General features: G+C 50.7%; 1 protein-coding gene and 1 long non-coding RNA gene across 6 annotated transcripts in view; one reads left to right on the top strand and one right to left on the bottom strand.

Annotated features, from left to right (window-relative positions):
• Positions 1-13,839, bottom strand: part of MYLK (myosin light chain kinase) — a 203,928-nt gene that overhangs the window by 86,494 nt on the left and 103,595 nt on the right. For all 5 annotated transcript variants that reach the window (XM_038583049.1, XM_038583048.1, XM_038583051.1 and 2 more), the window contains 3 exons: positions 5,246-5,383; positions 3,313-3,510; positions 2,283-2,532 (listed from right to left, as the gene is read on the bottom strand). In XM_038583049.1, the coding sequence (XP_038438977.1) occupies positions 2,283-2,532; positions 3,313-3,510; positions 5,246-5,383 (586 nt within the window). The remainder of the gene's footprint in view (positions 1-2,282; positions 2,533-3,312; positions 3,511-5,245; positions 5,384-13,839) is intronic.
• On the top strand, positions 9,582-10,534 carry LOC119867342. Its single transcript, XR_005383401.1, has 2 exons — positions 9,582-9,765; positions 10,198-10,534. It is a non-coding gene; the product is annotated as an uncharacterized LOC119867342 (long non-coding RNA).

Below are 13,839 nucleotides of genomic sequence, written 5' to 3' on the forward strand. Positions count from 1 at the left end.
CATGAGCAAATCCGTGACCCCGAGACCTCAGTTTCCCCTGTTATTGAACGATGAGTCGTCTTGATAACTTCTGAAGTCCCTTCCAGCTGGGACAGTGTAAGTTTTATGACTGTCCCCAGCTGGGCCCAGACAGTCTGCCTGCCGACGTCCACTCCGGCCTGGCCGACTTCCCACAGCCCTTGCTTTGCTCTTCCCTACCCTCTCCTGCTTGGCCTCTTCAACGTGCCCCCAACGGCCAAGGCTTTACTCATTTGCTAAACCCTATTGTCCTCGACATCACACATGGAGCATAATTATCCCTTTTGGGTGTTTGGCTCGATGACTGTGAGGACTGTCCCCCAGCACTACTCCTTCCAGGCAGACAGGCTCTCGTCTCCCGTGTCATCAGTTTCTATTATTTGTACTGGCCTAGGGGAGGAAGAGTGTATCTTGTATCTAGGCTGGAGGCAGATTTGCCTTCCTGATAATACCTGGTTTGGATGTAAGGCAAAGGCTGCTGGCGTGTTCTGTGCATACTGCTGATGGTAGCGGAGGACCAGCCAGCCCACAGACCATCGCCACAGCCGACTACAGACATGGCATTAGCTCAGCTGAGATCTGCTAAGCCTCACTCAGCCAAGCAGAACTTCCCAACAAATCTCAAGAAATAACAAATGGCCCTTTTTTTTTTTTAATATATATAAAGCCACTAAGTATTTGAGCTGTTTGTTATGCAGCAAAACATAACTGGTATATGCATAAAGCACTTGGCCAGAAAGGACCCAAGCGGTGGGGCACGCACTGGGGTTTGTTATTATTATAGGAACAGTGCTCAGTCATGGCAGTGGCTCTGGCATGTAGCTCAGAGCCTTGAACATGATGTGCTCAGTACAGGGAAATGATTTATCCAGGAGAGCAAGCCCCTTGCAAAGTGCCCAGGCACCTGAGCCAGGACAGCTCGAAACATCTTTGGCACGTGACACACTCTCCTGTTAGCGGGTTGCAGACAACTGCTCTCCTTCAGTGCTTGCATCAACCCTAGGGGCTGGTGTCCTGTCTCCATCAACCCAGGGCTGGCCATAGAACTCTAAGACTAAGACTTAGAGCATTTTAAAGGTAGAAGAACATTTCTGGATCACTTTCATTTAACAAACACTCGATGCTAACTCCGGGCAGGCACCGTTCCAGGTACTGGAAACGAAGCAGTGTGCCTTCCCAGAGCTCACCTTTCCACATTACCTAGGAAAACCATAAACAGGAGGAAAAGAAAAAAAAAAAAGGAACGGGTGTAGTTAACCTTCTGCAGTGGTTTTAAATGTCTACAAATTCTTTGACACTTCTCTCTCCAAGAGATGGATCCTAATTGGCCTTAGTGACTTACTTCCAACAAACAGAATGTAGCAGAAGTAATAGCGTGTGACCTCCAGGGTAGATCACAAAAGACATTAGGTCTGTGGAAGCCAGCTGCCATGTCACGAAGACACTCAAGCAGCTCTAGGGAGACGTCCGCATGGCAAGGAGCTGAGGCTTCCAGTCAACAGCCCTGTGAGTGAACCATCTTAGAAGTGGATCCTCCAGCCCCAGCCAAGCCTTCAGAGGCTACAGTCCCTGCCAACATCCTCACTGTAAAAATCATTCGGCAAAGCTGCATCATATTCCCAACCCAAAGAAACTGTGAGATGGCAACTGCTGTTCTAAGCTGCTCAGTTTTGGGGACATTAGTTACACAGCAATAGGTAACTAATACATTCCCTCGATCTTGCTGCTTTTCCAATTTTTTAAAAAGATTTTATTCATTTACTCATGAGAGACACACACACACACACAGAGAGAGAGAGAGAGAGAGAGAGAGAGAGGCAGAGACACAGGCAGAGGGGGAAGCAGGCTCCCTGTGGTGAGCCTGATGCGGGACTCTATCCCAGGACCCTGGGATTACTACCTGAGTCAAAGGCAGATGCTTAACCACTGAGCCACCCAGGTGCCCCTGCTTTTCCAATTTTAATCCATTCTTCCCTCCTTCATGTTCTCCACACACCAAACAACAGGGGCACAAAAGCCAGGATGTAATAAGACAGAGGACTCTGGGGAACCGAGCTCAGGAGCTCAATGAACACCTTTGCATTTAAGCAGGAGAGACAAAAGCTCGTTGGCAGCACCAAGCCTGCCCTTTCTTTACCTTGAAGCCCAGCTGCACGTTATTTTGTGTTTCCGCTGGCTTCCTAGTCCCTGGTGGGAATTTTGACAGGTGGTAGGAATTTGTGGGGTAGTGGGTAAAAGGAGGTCAGCAGGACACGCAGACTCACTTGAGCTGGATCTCGTACTGGCCGGCGTGCCAGGGCTGCACATTCTTTAGAACCAGGGTGAACACGTCCTCGTTCTGTAGCACCTCGAAGTGGCCGGAGTCTTTGGAGAGGGCTTTGCCATCTCGCAGCCAGTGCACAGTGGGGAAGGGGTCCCCAGCGATGGCACAGGAGATGAGGACAGTCTGGCCCAGGGAGGCAGTCAGTGAGCGGGGCTTGCTGATGAACCAGGGCTGGGTGCCATCCTGGGGCTCTGGAAGTCGGCAGAGGGTTGGATTAGAGGAAGGCCTTTCAGCAGACAGGGTCCACTAAGCTCTCCATGGTGGTAAGGGTCAAAGACTACAAGTTACCCAAATAACAGCTTGTCCAGAAATCACGTTTACTGGAATATGCAGTTACAGCACATCCTTCCCAAGGCGAATCTGTCTGGGTTATATTCTCTGAGGATAATATCGACATGAATGTGTACACCCAAAGTAGGGACAGGTAGCCCGGAAGGTCCAGGCGCACTGGGCCAGGTGCTAGAGATCTACAATGAGATGAGTATAATTGAGAGCTGTCGCTTGCTTTATGTGTCCTGACCTGGTCTCTCTTCTTAAATATAGGTTCTCTAAAGGCGAGGACCCTAACAGGCTACAGCTCACCTCAAAAGTGATCACTGTGTCAAAGTAATATCGTGTGTTAACCAGGTTTCAATAAAGGGGGGGAGAAAAGCTGTCACTGCCTAATTATCAAGTGCATCATAAGGTTTCTCTCCCAGCACTCTATGCAGCTTGTCACCAATGACCCAGACAAGGCAGGGACTTTGGAAGGCAGGGAATGGTGCCTCCACTCAGCCAGAGCCTGAAACGGAGGTGGGAAGCTGGCCTCTGGGGCTGGAATGGGACCAAGGGAGCACAGGGACCATGGGGGAAACGAAGGAAGCTCAGGTGCTTTCCTCACCTCCAAACTGCTTCTGGGGAGACTGCTCTAGCAGCATGTTATTTCCTGCCCCCGCCAGTCCCTACCCCGGTCGGCCCGGTGGCGGCCTCACCTTGCACCATCAGTACTGCCTGGGTGCGGACCTCTCCAGCACTGTTCCAGGCTTCGCAGGTGTAAGTGCCTGTGTCCTCTGGGAACACTTCCTGGATACAAAGGCTGTGCTGAGTGCCTCTCTGTTCAAAGTGGAAGTCCTCTGACTCCTGGATCTCATTCCCGTTGTGAAGCCAGATGACCTCGGGGGGCGGATTCCCTGGTTGGGGAGACAGGGCGGGCAGACTGGTCAGGGAGCTGCTTTCCTGGGTCACGTGGCAACTTTGCCCACTGCACCAAATACTAACTTTCCTATGTCTCAGTTTCCCCATCCACAAAACCTTCTAATCACATCTTCCCAGGTTTGTTGGGAGGATTGAATAAATCAATACAGTCCCCCGGAGCAGCCCACTAGAACAGCAGATGAGAGGGCCGCCTGGGTGGCTCAGTCGGTGAAGTGTCTGACTCTTGATTTCAGCTCAGGTCATGAGATTGAGCCCCACACTGGGCTCCACGCTCAACACGGGTCTGTTTGGAACTCTCCCTCTCTCTCTGCTCTCCTCTTCTCTCTCTCTCTCCAAAAATAGATAAATAAAATCTTTAGCAGATTAGAATAGCATCTGGCATGTGGAAAGTGCTCAATGAATATTCATTGTAATTATTTAACAACAGATTTGCAGAAACTAGAAAAGATCGAAGCAAAAAAAATCAGAATTCAAACTACTTGGTAACCCTGGGCGGCGGCGGGGGGGGGGGGGGGGGGCAGTGTTGAAGCCACACACGTGGCTCCCTGGGTGTGAAGCAAATGCATTTCCTGCTCTGCGCCGCCCCACACGCAGTGCATGCATCCCCAGGCAATGCCATGGTGGCTTTGCAGTAACTCCTCTGTCGATTTTCACCAGAAGGAAAAATCAGCATTTCATTTTGCTACCATACAAAGGCTGGGTCTGAGGGTGAGAGATGGGCACGAGCTCACGTAGTTTCCAAACCCAGCTCAGGGTGGATAGCATTTCCAGGTCTTACTGGCCGACTTTCCTGGGTAGATTCTCGAGCAGTTTGGTGGGGCATAAAACAATGGCCATCCATGAGGGTCTGTCCCTGCAGCAACACTGTGCTCTGCCCCCCGAGGAGCAAGGCCCCGGGAGCGGGAGCGGTTGCCGAGGGAGGCTGTGCGGTGTCAGGCTCTCTCAAGGAGAGAGAGTGGGTCTGTCCTGCTGGGTTAGCCAGCAGCGGTGTGGAGGCCAGGAGGGAGCAGAGAGCCTCTGATCTGGGGGCAGGTGCATGGTGATCCCTGAAAGGGGGATCCCATCGGCTCTCCCACAGCTCATCTTTATTACTTCTGCAGCTCAAGAAGAACTAAAACCCAGGAGAGTGGCCTCCGGGCTGTCAGGGGAACGGACAGTGGTCAGCAATGAACTGGAGGTTCTGGATATGCTTGGGCACAAGCCCATCGAGCAAGTCTGTGCCAGCAGAGGGCCTGAACTTCCCTCCCCGGCCGCTAGGAGCTGTGACAGCTCACACTGGGCTGCTGGTCCCAAGCTCTTGTCACCCTGCCCTGGTTTTAGGAGGACCTCTTTCTATCTTCTCACCTTAATCTTAATAGAGCAACAGAGTCTCTTCCAAGGACGGGCAGTTCTCACATCAGCTGGTTTTGCACCAGTGTTCACAACCTTCCAGCTACACAGGCCCCGCTGTGTTTCCCCACCAGTCCCCAGCCCTCTAGCTGTGGGCATCTTCTTCCTCTGGACCACCATGAATTGACCTTGGCTCCAGAGAATCCTGCCCAGGGGAAGCAGAAAGGAGGGACCAGCAGGCTCCACTTCTTTGGGTCCACGGACTGTCCCGTGCAGACTTTCTGGTGGGTCGATGATCTGAGTGGGATATGGGGGTGCAACGCCCACACTGCAACCATGCCCGTTTTTACATATACCCCAAGGAGAGATGCAGACACAGACCTGACACCTGGACTGTCATGGTGACCTGGCTTCCATCCATGACTTTGAGGTCAGAGAGGCCCTGCAGGAAGAGGGGTGCGACGGGCTTGCCGGGAGCTGTGCGCAGAAGATACCCACTCTTCCTGTCGCTCTTCTTTTCTGGGTGGCAGACAACAGAATGTGGGGTGAATAGTCATTTATTCATTCGACAAACACAGACTAAATGACTGCTCGGCATACTACTATGTTGAGGCTCAGGCTCAGGCTCCGGCCAGAGACCAGCTGCTGACAGGTGAGGTGTGTGGGGAGGTGCCAGACATCGCCAGGAGCGAGGCGAGCCCGTTTCTCTGCTTGGCATGCCAGTGCTCCTGCCTGGGAGCAGGGAAAGGTGGGGCCTCTGCAGGGCCAAACCCAATGTAGGCTCTGGTTCTTCAGGAGAACTTCAATGCCTGGCATCTTAGGAGATTTTGGGTTTTGTTTTGTTTTTTCTTTAAGTTCACCTACCTTTTTTCAATTAGTGGTCCGCTCACATGGCACAAAATTTTAAAAGCACCAAAAAGTATTTATATAGTCTTCCTTCCACCCCTGACCTCTGGCCATCAGGGCACCTCTCCCCAGAGGCCATCAATATTCAGTTTCTTGTTCATCTTGCCATCGATGGTCTATGTACATAACACACACACAAGCAGATAGGTGTACTCTTGCGTTTTCTTCTCTTAAAGAAATGATAGCACACTACACACACTGACTGATGGCTTAGTTTTTCATTTAATTTTTCATTTAACAATATGCCTCGCTGCCTCTCATAAAACAGAAGTGAAGAGCTTCCTTGTCACCTTCTATGGCTGTGTGATGCTCTATCGCCATCCCATGAGATCTTAAGCACCTCAAGGAAGCCAAAGCCACTACACTTATGAGAGTGACTCGAATGGAAGAGACCAGCCGTCCCAAGCCCTGGGGTTGGCGAGATGTGGAGCGCCGGGACCCCTCACACACCGCCGCACCATGCTTGCTTACAGACCCTTGTGAAAACAGCTTGGCAGTCTCTTAAAAAGTTAAACATGCATTTACCATACGAGTCATTCTACCCCTGGGTATTTACACAGGAGAAATGAAAGCACATAACCAGACAAAGACTTGTAGGCAAACATTCATAGCAGCCTTATTCCTAACGATCCCAAACTGGAAACAACCCAAATGGCCATCAACAAGTGAGTGGATAAAAAGACTGTGCTATATTTATGCAATGGGATCCTGCTCAGCAATAAAAAGAAACAGACTAACGAGACACAACAACAGACAAACCTCACAAAAATGGCACTGAATAAAAGAAGCCAAAGAAAGAGTACATACTGGATGATTCCATTTATATAAAATTTCAGAAAAGGCAAATTAGAGGGATAGCAAGCAGATCCGTGGTTGCCTGGGGCTTACGGGGAAGGACTGTGAAGGGACATAAGGAAGCATTTGGAGTTGATGGAGATGTTCATTTCTTAAAATTGGGCGAAGTTTTCAAATTAAACACCATGAATATATGTACATCAATATTATCTTTAAAAAAAAAAAACTGGGGAAAGAAAGTCTCCGAGGGAGGGAAGAAGTACACCAGCTAGTCAAAGACAAAACTAGAACAACTCTCTGGGTTCAGGGCTGGCCCCCTCACCCCCGTTTCAGTTCTCCAGGGAGATGGGGTCACAAACAGGCTGATATTCTTGGGCTGCTCCCCAAGCTGGGCTCTGACCTGCCTCCTGTGAGCTGGGGGGGAAGGGGCAGCAAAGTGGCTGAGCCAGTGTCAGTGTCCGCGCAGGACAGCCCTGGTGCAGGAGGAGCTCGTGGCTGCCCAGTCTCTGATCCTGCCCTTTACCCTGTGAGCCAGGCGGCTTTGGCCTTCTTCAATCATTCTGTAGCCTTTTCATTTTGTGTTTTGGCAGAAGCAGGAGTAGGGAGGGAGAGGGCTATGGTATCTGTGACTTAAACTCTAAGTTTTGGGGAAAGGGGCTCTGGTATCTTGGGTTCTTATTAGCAAAGGCCATATATACCAGATTTGCAGAAGGCCTAGAGCCATGCGGATACATCTCCATGGTGCTTTATATACCGGAGAAAGATCCAACTCCAAATTTGCCACTGAATTTCTATCTTTTGGTACTTAAAAAAAAAAAAAAAAAAAAATAGGGCCCACCGCAGAGCTCTCCCAGGGCAGCCTCTGGAATGAGGATGGGAGGGGCTGAGAAAGCTCAGGATGCTGGAGGGAACCCTCCTCCAAGGCAGGTGCATTGTGAAGGGCACGGACCTGGGGCACAAGGGCGGTCGAGGCAGGGGATCCCTACTGTCTGGGACCAGAGGATCAGCCCCAACTTCTTCCTCCGCCCCAGACCCCAGCACTGCTGCCTTTGCCAGAGGGGCAGCCAGGCAGGTTTGCCCTTGACCCGAGGCCCCAGGAGTGGGCTCGGGGAGGCCGCGTCCTGGAAGTGCAGAGATCTCCTTTCTCTGCCTGGACTGCAGTGGCCGGGAAAGTAGGCTGCCTCCGGAGAGTTGAGGAATTTCCTGTCCTGCACCGACGGAGGCTTGAGAACAAAATATTTTTGCCTGTCTAGATTCCCCCCGATTCGTGCTCCTCTGTTGCCGCAGCCAGTGCCCTGTTTCAGAGGTCCGTGTAGACGGGCATTCCTACGTGCTATGGGAGCATCAGAAACCGCTTCGAGCCCCTGGCGGCCCCTCCAGGGCCCCTCCCCTCTCTCAGGTGTTCGCCCCCCCAGGTTTCCTGGCCTGCACCCTATGGGGCGCAGCCCGTGGGGACGAAAGGCCTATCTGCGGCCTGGGCGCCCCCTCGCACGCAGCAGCTCCCGGTCCTCCGCCGGCCACAGGAAACGCAGGGCCGGGGCCGGGCCTCCTGGTCACTGCTGCTCCCCGAAGCTCAACTGCCTCATCTGTGTTTAGGGTCCCAACAGTATAATCTCAGGACTCCGGGGGTTTCAAAGAGCTAACGTGTGAACATACTCGGTAGGACCCCTCGGCACCAACCAGATCTGCGGTGTGAAGCTGACACAGGCACTGATTCCCACCTACCCACCTGGGCTTCATAATTTTGGGGTTTTCAGCTCCAAGGGAACAGAGATGGGGCCCTCACCCAAGGATCGCAGACGGGGTTTTTTGTGGTTTTTTTTTTTTTTTTTTTACATGACCCGTGGCAAATATTGTTAGGAATACAAATGTATTGCTTCAAACTCTCCTGAGATACAGGTAAAATGATTTGAGAACAACCTGGCTGCACCCCGTCCGGGAGACAGATGAGTGGGCGCCCGGCCTGGGAGACATTGCGTCTCATGGCACCGTCGCCCCAGACCTGCTCTGTCTTCCCCAGGCCTCAGCCTGCAAGGAGGGCAAAGGGAAGTGACTGGGAGTAAGCGTGCAGAATGAACTTGGCCTCAGACCTACAGCCGGTGGTCACATGGGACCAGCGTGACTGAATCCAGGCTAGTGAATGGCTGAGTCATCCCTAGCACTCAAACACCGCAAATCCTTCACAGGGTGAGACACCGACCAACCCTCCCTACACACACTCGGCACCAGGATTATTACAGAGCCAGTAAGGATCTCAGTTTGGGGGCAAGTAGTTTTCCGTAAGAGGCCTGAGAACAGCAGCCCTAACTAGAATCCTGAAGCCGCAGTCCCAATCCCACGACTCCAGGCTCCTGACGGAGAGGCCAGGGCGCGCTCGGGTGAGTGGCCTGTGCAAGCTCACAGGGCCAGGCCCAGGCAGACCTAGAGCTCATACCCAGGCCTTGTGACAGAAAAGCCAGGATGGTCTGGAGGCCGTCTCCTCCACGGGAACCAGGCGTCTCCAGGGGCAAACTCTCCACAAGGACAGATGTCTTATCTGCTGACCCACATCCTAGGCCCTAGCTAGGAGAGAAAAGCTAAGGCAGAGCAAGGCCAAGCCAGGTAAAAAGGGCAAGACGTGTGTACTTCATTTAATTTCAAAGCCGAACACATTACTCTGTGTCACCTGTCGCTTACGTACTATGGCATCAGTTGATGCTCACTCTTGTGCAGGCTTAGATGAAATCAGAAGACAGATGGAGACTGGTGCTCTGAACTCAGAGATCTGGCTGTGGGATCTGAAGCAAGCTCCCCAACCCACAGTTATCACCAATTCTTGATGATACAGTGTTGATAAGAGTAACAGACACATCATCAGTACAACGCATGATGAATACTGCAGGGTTTTTAGATGATTAAAAGCAGCAACATATGTAAAGCAGCTAGAACAGTCTCTGGCACATAAAAAGTATTAAAATACATGGATTTTTTTTTTTTTTTTTTGCCTTTCCTAAACCAGCTGACTTTTTTTTTTTTTTTTTTTGGTTGGGCACACTCCATGTGACCATAACGACAATGAGAACAGTCCTTCGTTCCCACTGAACCAGACAGTTCTGGAAGCTGAGAAGACATCGTCACAACACCACCTTGCAGAGTCCAGCACTTCAGGATTCTGAAGGATGTTCGCAGCCTGTTCAGCGTTATCCTTGACATCCCCAGAGGTGGGGCAGATTGTGTCCCCACTAATGTCGGAGAGAGCTGAGGCTCAGAGAAGGGAGCTGGCCCGTGCCAAGATTCCGGGGCTGATGCAGCCACCAGGGGCCTGGTCTGGACGCTCTCCCCCGCCGTCCTGAGAACAAAGGCCAGTCACCTAGATTCCACGGGGAGGTCTCTGTCATCGTTTGCACCAATGCCCAGGTTCCCCAGTGATCCTAGAGAGGGTCTCCTGGCACAGTCTCCGTCTGAAGCTGGTGGAGGGGGGCTAAGGTCTCAGGCGAGAGGCCCCCAGGAGCACAGGGAACCTGAGCCTTCTTCATCTGGGGAGGGCGAGCACTGGCCGGGGCACACAGACGGAGATGGCATGGGAGGGGACCCAGAGATGCTTCCCGGCTCAGAAGGAGCCAGATTAAACAGATTCCAGGTTTTCTCCGCAGGTGTGCTTCCTGCTGCTCTGCTGAGACCAAACCCAGAGAGGGGCTCCCTGCCCTCTGGAATCCAGGAAGGGCCCAGATGCACTGGCCTCGAATTAAAGATTGAACGTGAACTCACCTGTGGCGCTGGTACCTGGTCACCTGGCCAGTGACTCCGTGGTCACTCACAGACTCACTCTGTCATTTATCTGAGTAGCTAGCTACTGGGTGCTCTATTCCATTTCGAGAGAAAAGGAATAGATCAAGCCTGTCCTCCGTGGAAAGACAAGAACTGAGATCAAGAATACTTAGAGGCAAAAAAAAAAAAAAATACTTAGAGGCAGTCTGTCGATGACAGGAATGATGCCATATGCATTAGAGCTGGGACAGGACTGAGAAGGGAGCGGAGCGGGAGAGAGGACGGGCAGATAGGGGATGGATGGGGGGAAAGGGAAAGACCCTACTGACCCTCCAGCGTTTTCCTCTGTGGCCACTTCTGCTGTTTTGACTCATCGGGAGCTGTTTTTGAAGACTCCTGTTGTGACCTTCCACATTGACTTCTTGCTCCAGTGGAGCAGAAGGAGCACATGGAGAACCCGTCAGGGTCCCCGAGGCCCAGAGCAGGGAGGTGTGCAGGCCATGGCGGCTGCAGGCCTGGCGACTGGACGGGGTGTAGTGGGCGGCCGCCTTACCTCGGAGCGAGGGATTTCTCCACCTGTGAAGTGGAGCTAATTCACAAGTAGCAAGTGGCCTTGTTACGGGAATTAATAAATAAGATGAGCCAGCTTTCCTGACCACTTAGTGTTTTTCTATCAAAATGACGTTCCAGGGATCCCTGGGTGGCGCAGTGGTTTGGCGCCTGCCTTTGGCCCAGGGCGCGATCCTGGAGACCTGGGATCGAATCCCACGTCAGGCTCCTGGTGCATGGAGCCTGCTTCTCCCTCTGCCTGTGCCTCTGCCTCTCTCTCTCTCTGTGTGTGTGACTATCATAAATTAAAAAAAAAAAAAAAAAAAAGACGTTCCACATTAAAAACACTATTATATTTTTGGAAAGCTCTTATCCAGAGAAAGAGTTAAATACCCACACAACAGGTGCACTTTTCTCATTAATTCGTATACAGTAACCTGCATAGGCCCAGGCTGCTCCTCAAACCTGGGGACACGAATGACACCTTAATTGAAATTAAGAAGCGTCTGCAGCCCAATGGTGGCTGTGATCTAAGTCCTCCTTCAACACTACAATGATCCTCTTGTTCTTCCCTTTGGGTCCTTCCCTTCCAAGGGTTTAGCGGGAAAAACAATTCTAGTTTCTCCCTAGGAGCATTTTCTCCACCCGTCTCCTTTTATGAGCCAACCTGATGCTCCCTGAAGGCTGGTGTTTACGGAGCCGAACTTGCATTAAATACACATGTTTACGCTTTTGAGTAGTTTGCCTTGAAAAGGGCCCTCTGCAGGCTCCCAGCTCATTCCAAAGTTATTTCAGATTAAAAAAAAAAAAAAAAAAGTGGGAAAGTGCTTGAACAAATGACAGACATATAAACAGAGACAGGGTGTTGGTGGGAAACACTCTACCATCTAAGAGCCCCCCCAAGACTCCCCCACAGAAGGGCCCCCGCCTATTGCTGTCATGGCCGTTTACTAAGTCCCACTCTCAGAGCCTCAGGCCCTGTCCATGAGCAGCTTGCCTGCATCCCTAGATTCACAGGTGGTCACCAAATGAAAATGGATTGTGCAATGGCTCTCCCCTCCTTCCTAACACCCCATCTCCTAACGTCTCCCATGCACAGACACACAGACCTCTTGCAGATGCATAATTGGAGAGGAAAGAACTGCTGAGCTATTTTGCTTAGTCATTACAACACAAAATACCATCCCAACAGCAAATCTGATTCATTCCAAACCCTGTTATAATATGGGAATTCAGTAAATCACCAACTGAAGGAGCTCTGGAAGCACAGTCCTCCCTCCTTTCTTTATTTGGTGCTCAAAATCCAGCACGTTCCAGGACGGGTCACAGACTAGCCTCCTTTCCCTAAATGCCATGACTGTTGACTCTAGAGGACTTGTCAAAGGAAGCTCTACCTTCACCCAGCCCCTTCCTATTTGTGGGGTTTTTATGCAAGGTGTAAATCCCTAGGGAGGTATTTGACTTCTCTTCCAACAGAAGTCTGTCTCCTCACCATATAAACCTACTTGGTGATTCAGCAAAACTTCCACTTGTGTGTCACAAAAAGAGCCTTGCTCTGTTGGCTTTTCTTCCCCCCACTGGCTTCTCTAGAACCTAAGAAGCAAATGGGACTAGAACCGTACAAGGAGGAGAATGAAAGGAGACAATGGCGTATGACATTCCCCAAAAGATCTCTGGCCAGTAATGGTAGGGTTGCTGGATGGGACGCAGGAATCATTGCAACCACCGCCTTCTGACCTGACTCAGAAGTTAACAATCAATCTCTCTAGGTGAAGGTAGAGCATCCAAACCATCCAGTGCCCCCTCTTGGTGAGTGCCTGGAAACCACGCTCTCCACCACATGGTCATAGCACAGATCACATTTTTGCTCGTAGGGACACAAGGCTGTAATTCTGGATGGCACTCTTGACCAAGGACTCCGAGCAAGTAAATGCCAGATATGGCAAATAGCGGGCTGGAGAAGTAGACAGTTCTACATCTCCAGTTGTCCAATTGGTAAAATGAGGCTCCAGTTCTGATACGGACGCCTACGTGCAAACATATACACTCAGAAGACTTTCTGTGACATGAAGGACCCGCATGGTGCGCGATCCCGTTCCTGTTGTATCCAAACTATACAAAACTAGAATATTGGTTACAGAATAATTTAACATTTATTTGCTTGCCTTAGAATTTAAGTGACTTTTGGACAGATGTTGTGGGTGGACTAAGGGTCTTAAAAGATAAAGAAGATGTGGTCTATGTGCACAATGGAATATTCCTCAGCCATTAGAAACGACAAATACCCACCATTTGCTTTGACGTGGAGGGACCTGGAGGGTATTATGCTGAGTGAAATGAGTCAATCGGAGAAGGACAAACATTATATGGTCTCATTCATTTGGGGAATATAAAAAATAGTGAAAGGGAATAAAGGGGAAAGGAGAAAAAATGAGTGGGAAATATCAGAGAGGGAGACAGAACATGAGAGACTCCTAACTCTGGGAAATGGACTAGGGGTGGTGGAAGGGGAGGTGGGTGGGAGGTGGGGGTGACTGGGTGACGGGCACTGAGGGGGGCACTTGATGGGATGAGCACTGGGTGTTAAGCTATATGTTGGCAAATTGAACTCCAATAAAAAATAATTAAAAAAAAAAAAAAAGACAAACGGGATCCCTGGGTGGCTCAGCAGGTTTAGCGCCTGCCTTTGGCCCAGGGCGTGATCCTGGAGTCCCGGGATCGAGTCCCACGTCAGGCTCCCGGCATGGAGCCTGCTTCTCCCTCCTCCTATGTCTCTGCCTCTCTCTCTCTCTCTCTCTCTCTCTCATAAATAAATAAATAAAAATCTTAAAAAAAGAAAAAAAGACAAACAAAAAAATTAAAACCGATGCTGATCCTTCTTCAATCGATTTCTCTCCAGCTAACATAAGCATTAGAAATGTTTGTTTTTAGTAATTGGAAGCTTATCGAGGGTAGAGTCCGTACTTGATACCACTGGA

This window comes from Canis lupus, chromosome 33 (assembly GCF_011100685.1).
Source record: "Canis lupus familiaris isolate Mischka breed German Shepherd chromosome 33, alternate assembly UU_Cfam_GSD_1.0, whole genome shotgun sequence".
NCBI classification, from domain to species: domain Eukaryota; kingdom Metazoa; phylum Chordata; class Mammalia; order Carnivora; family Canidae; genus Canis; species Canis lupus.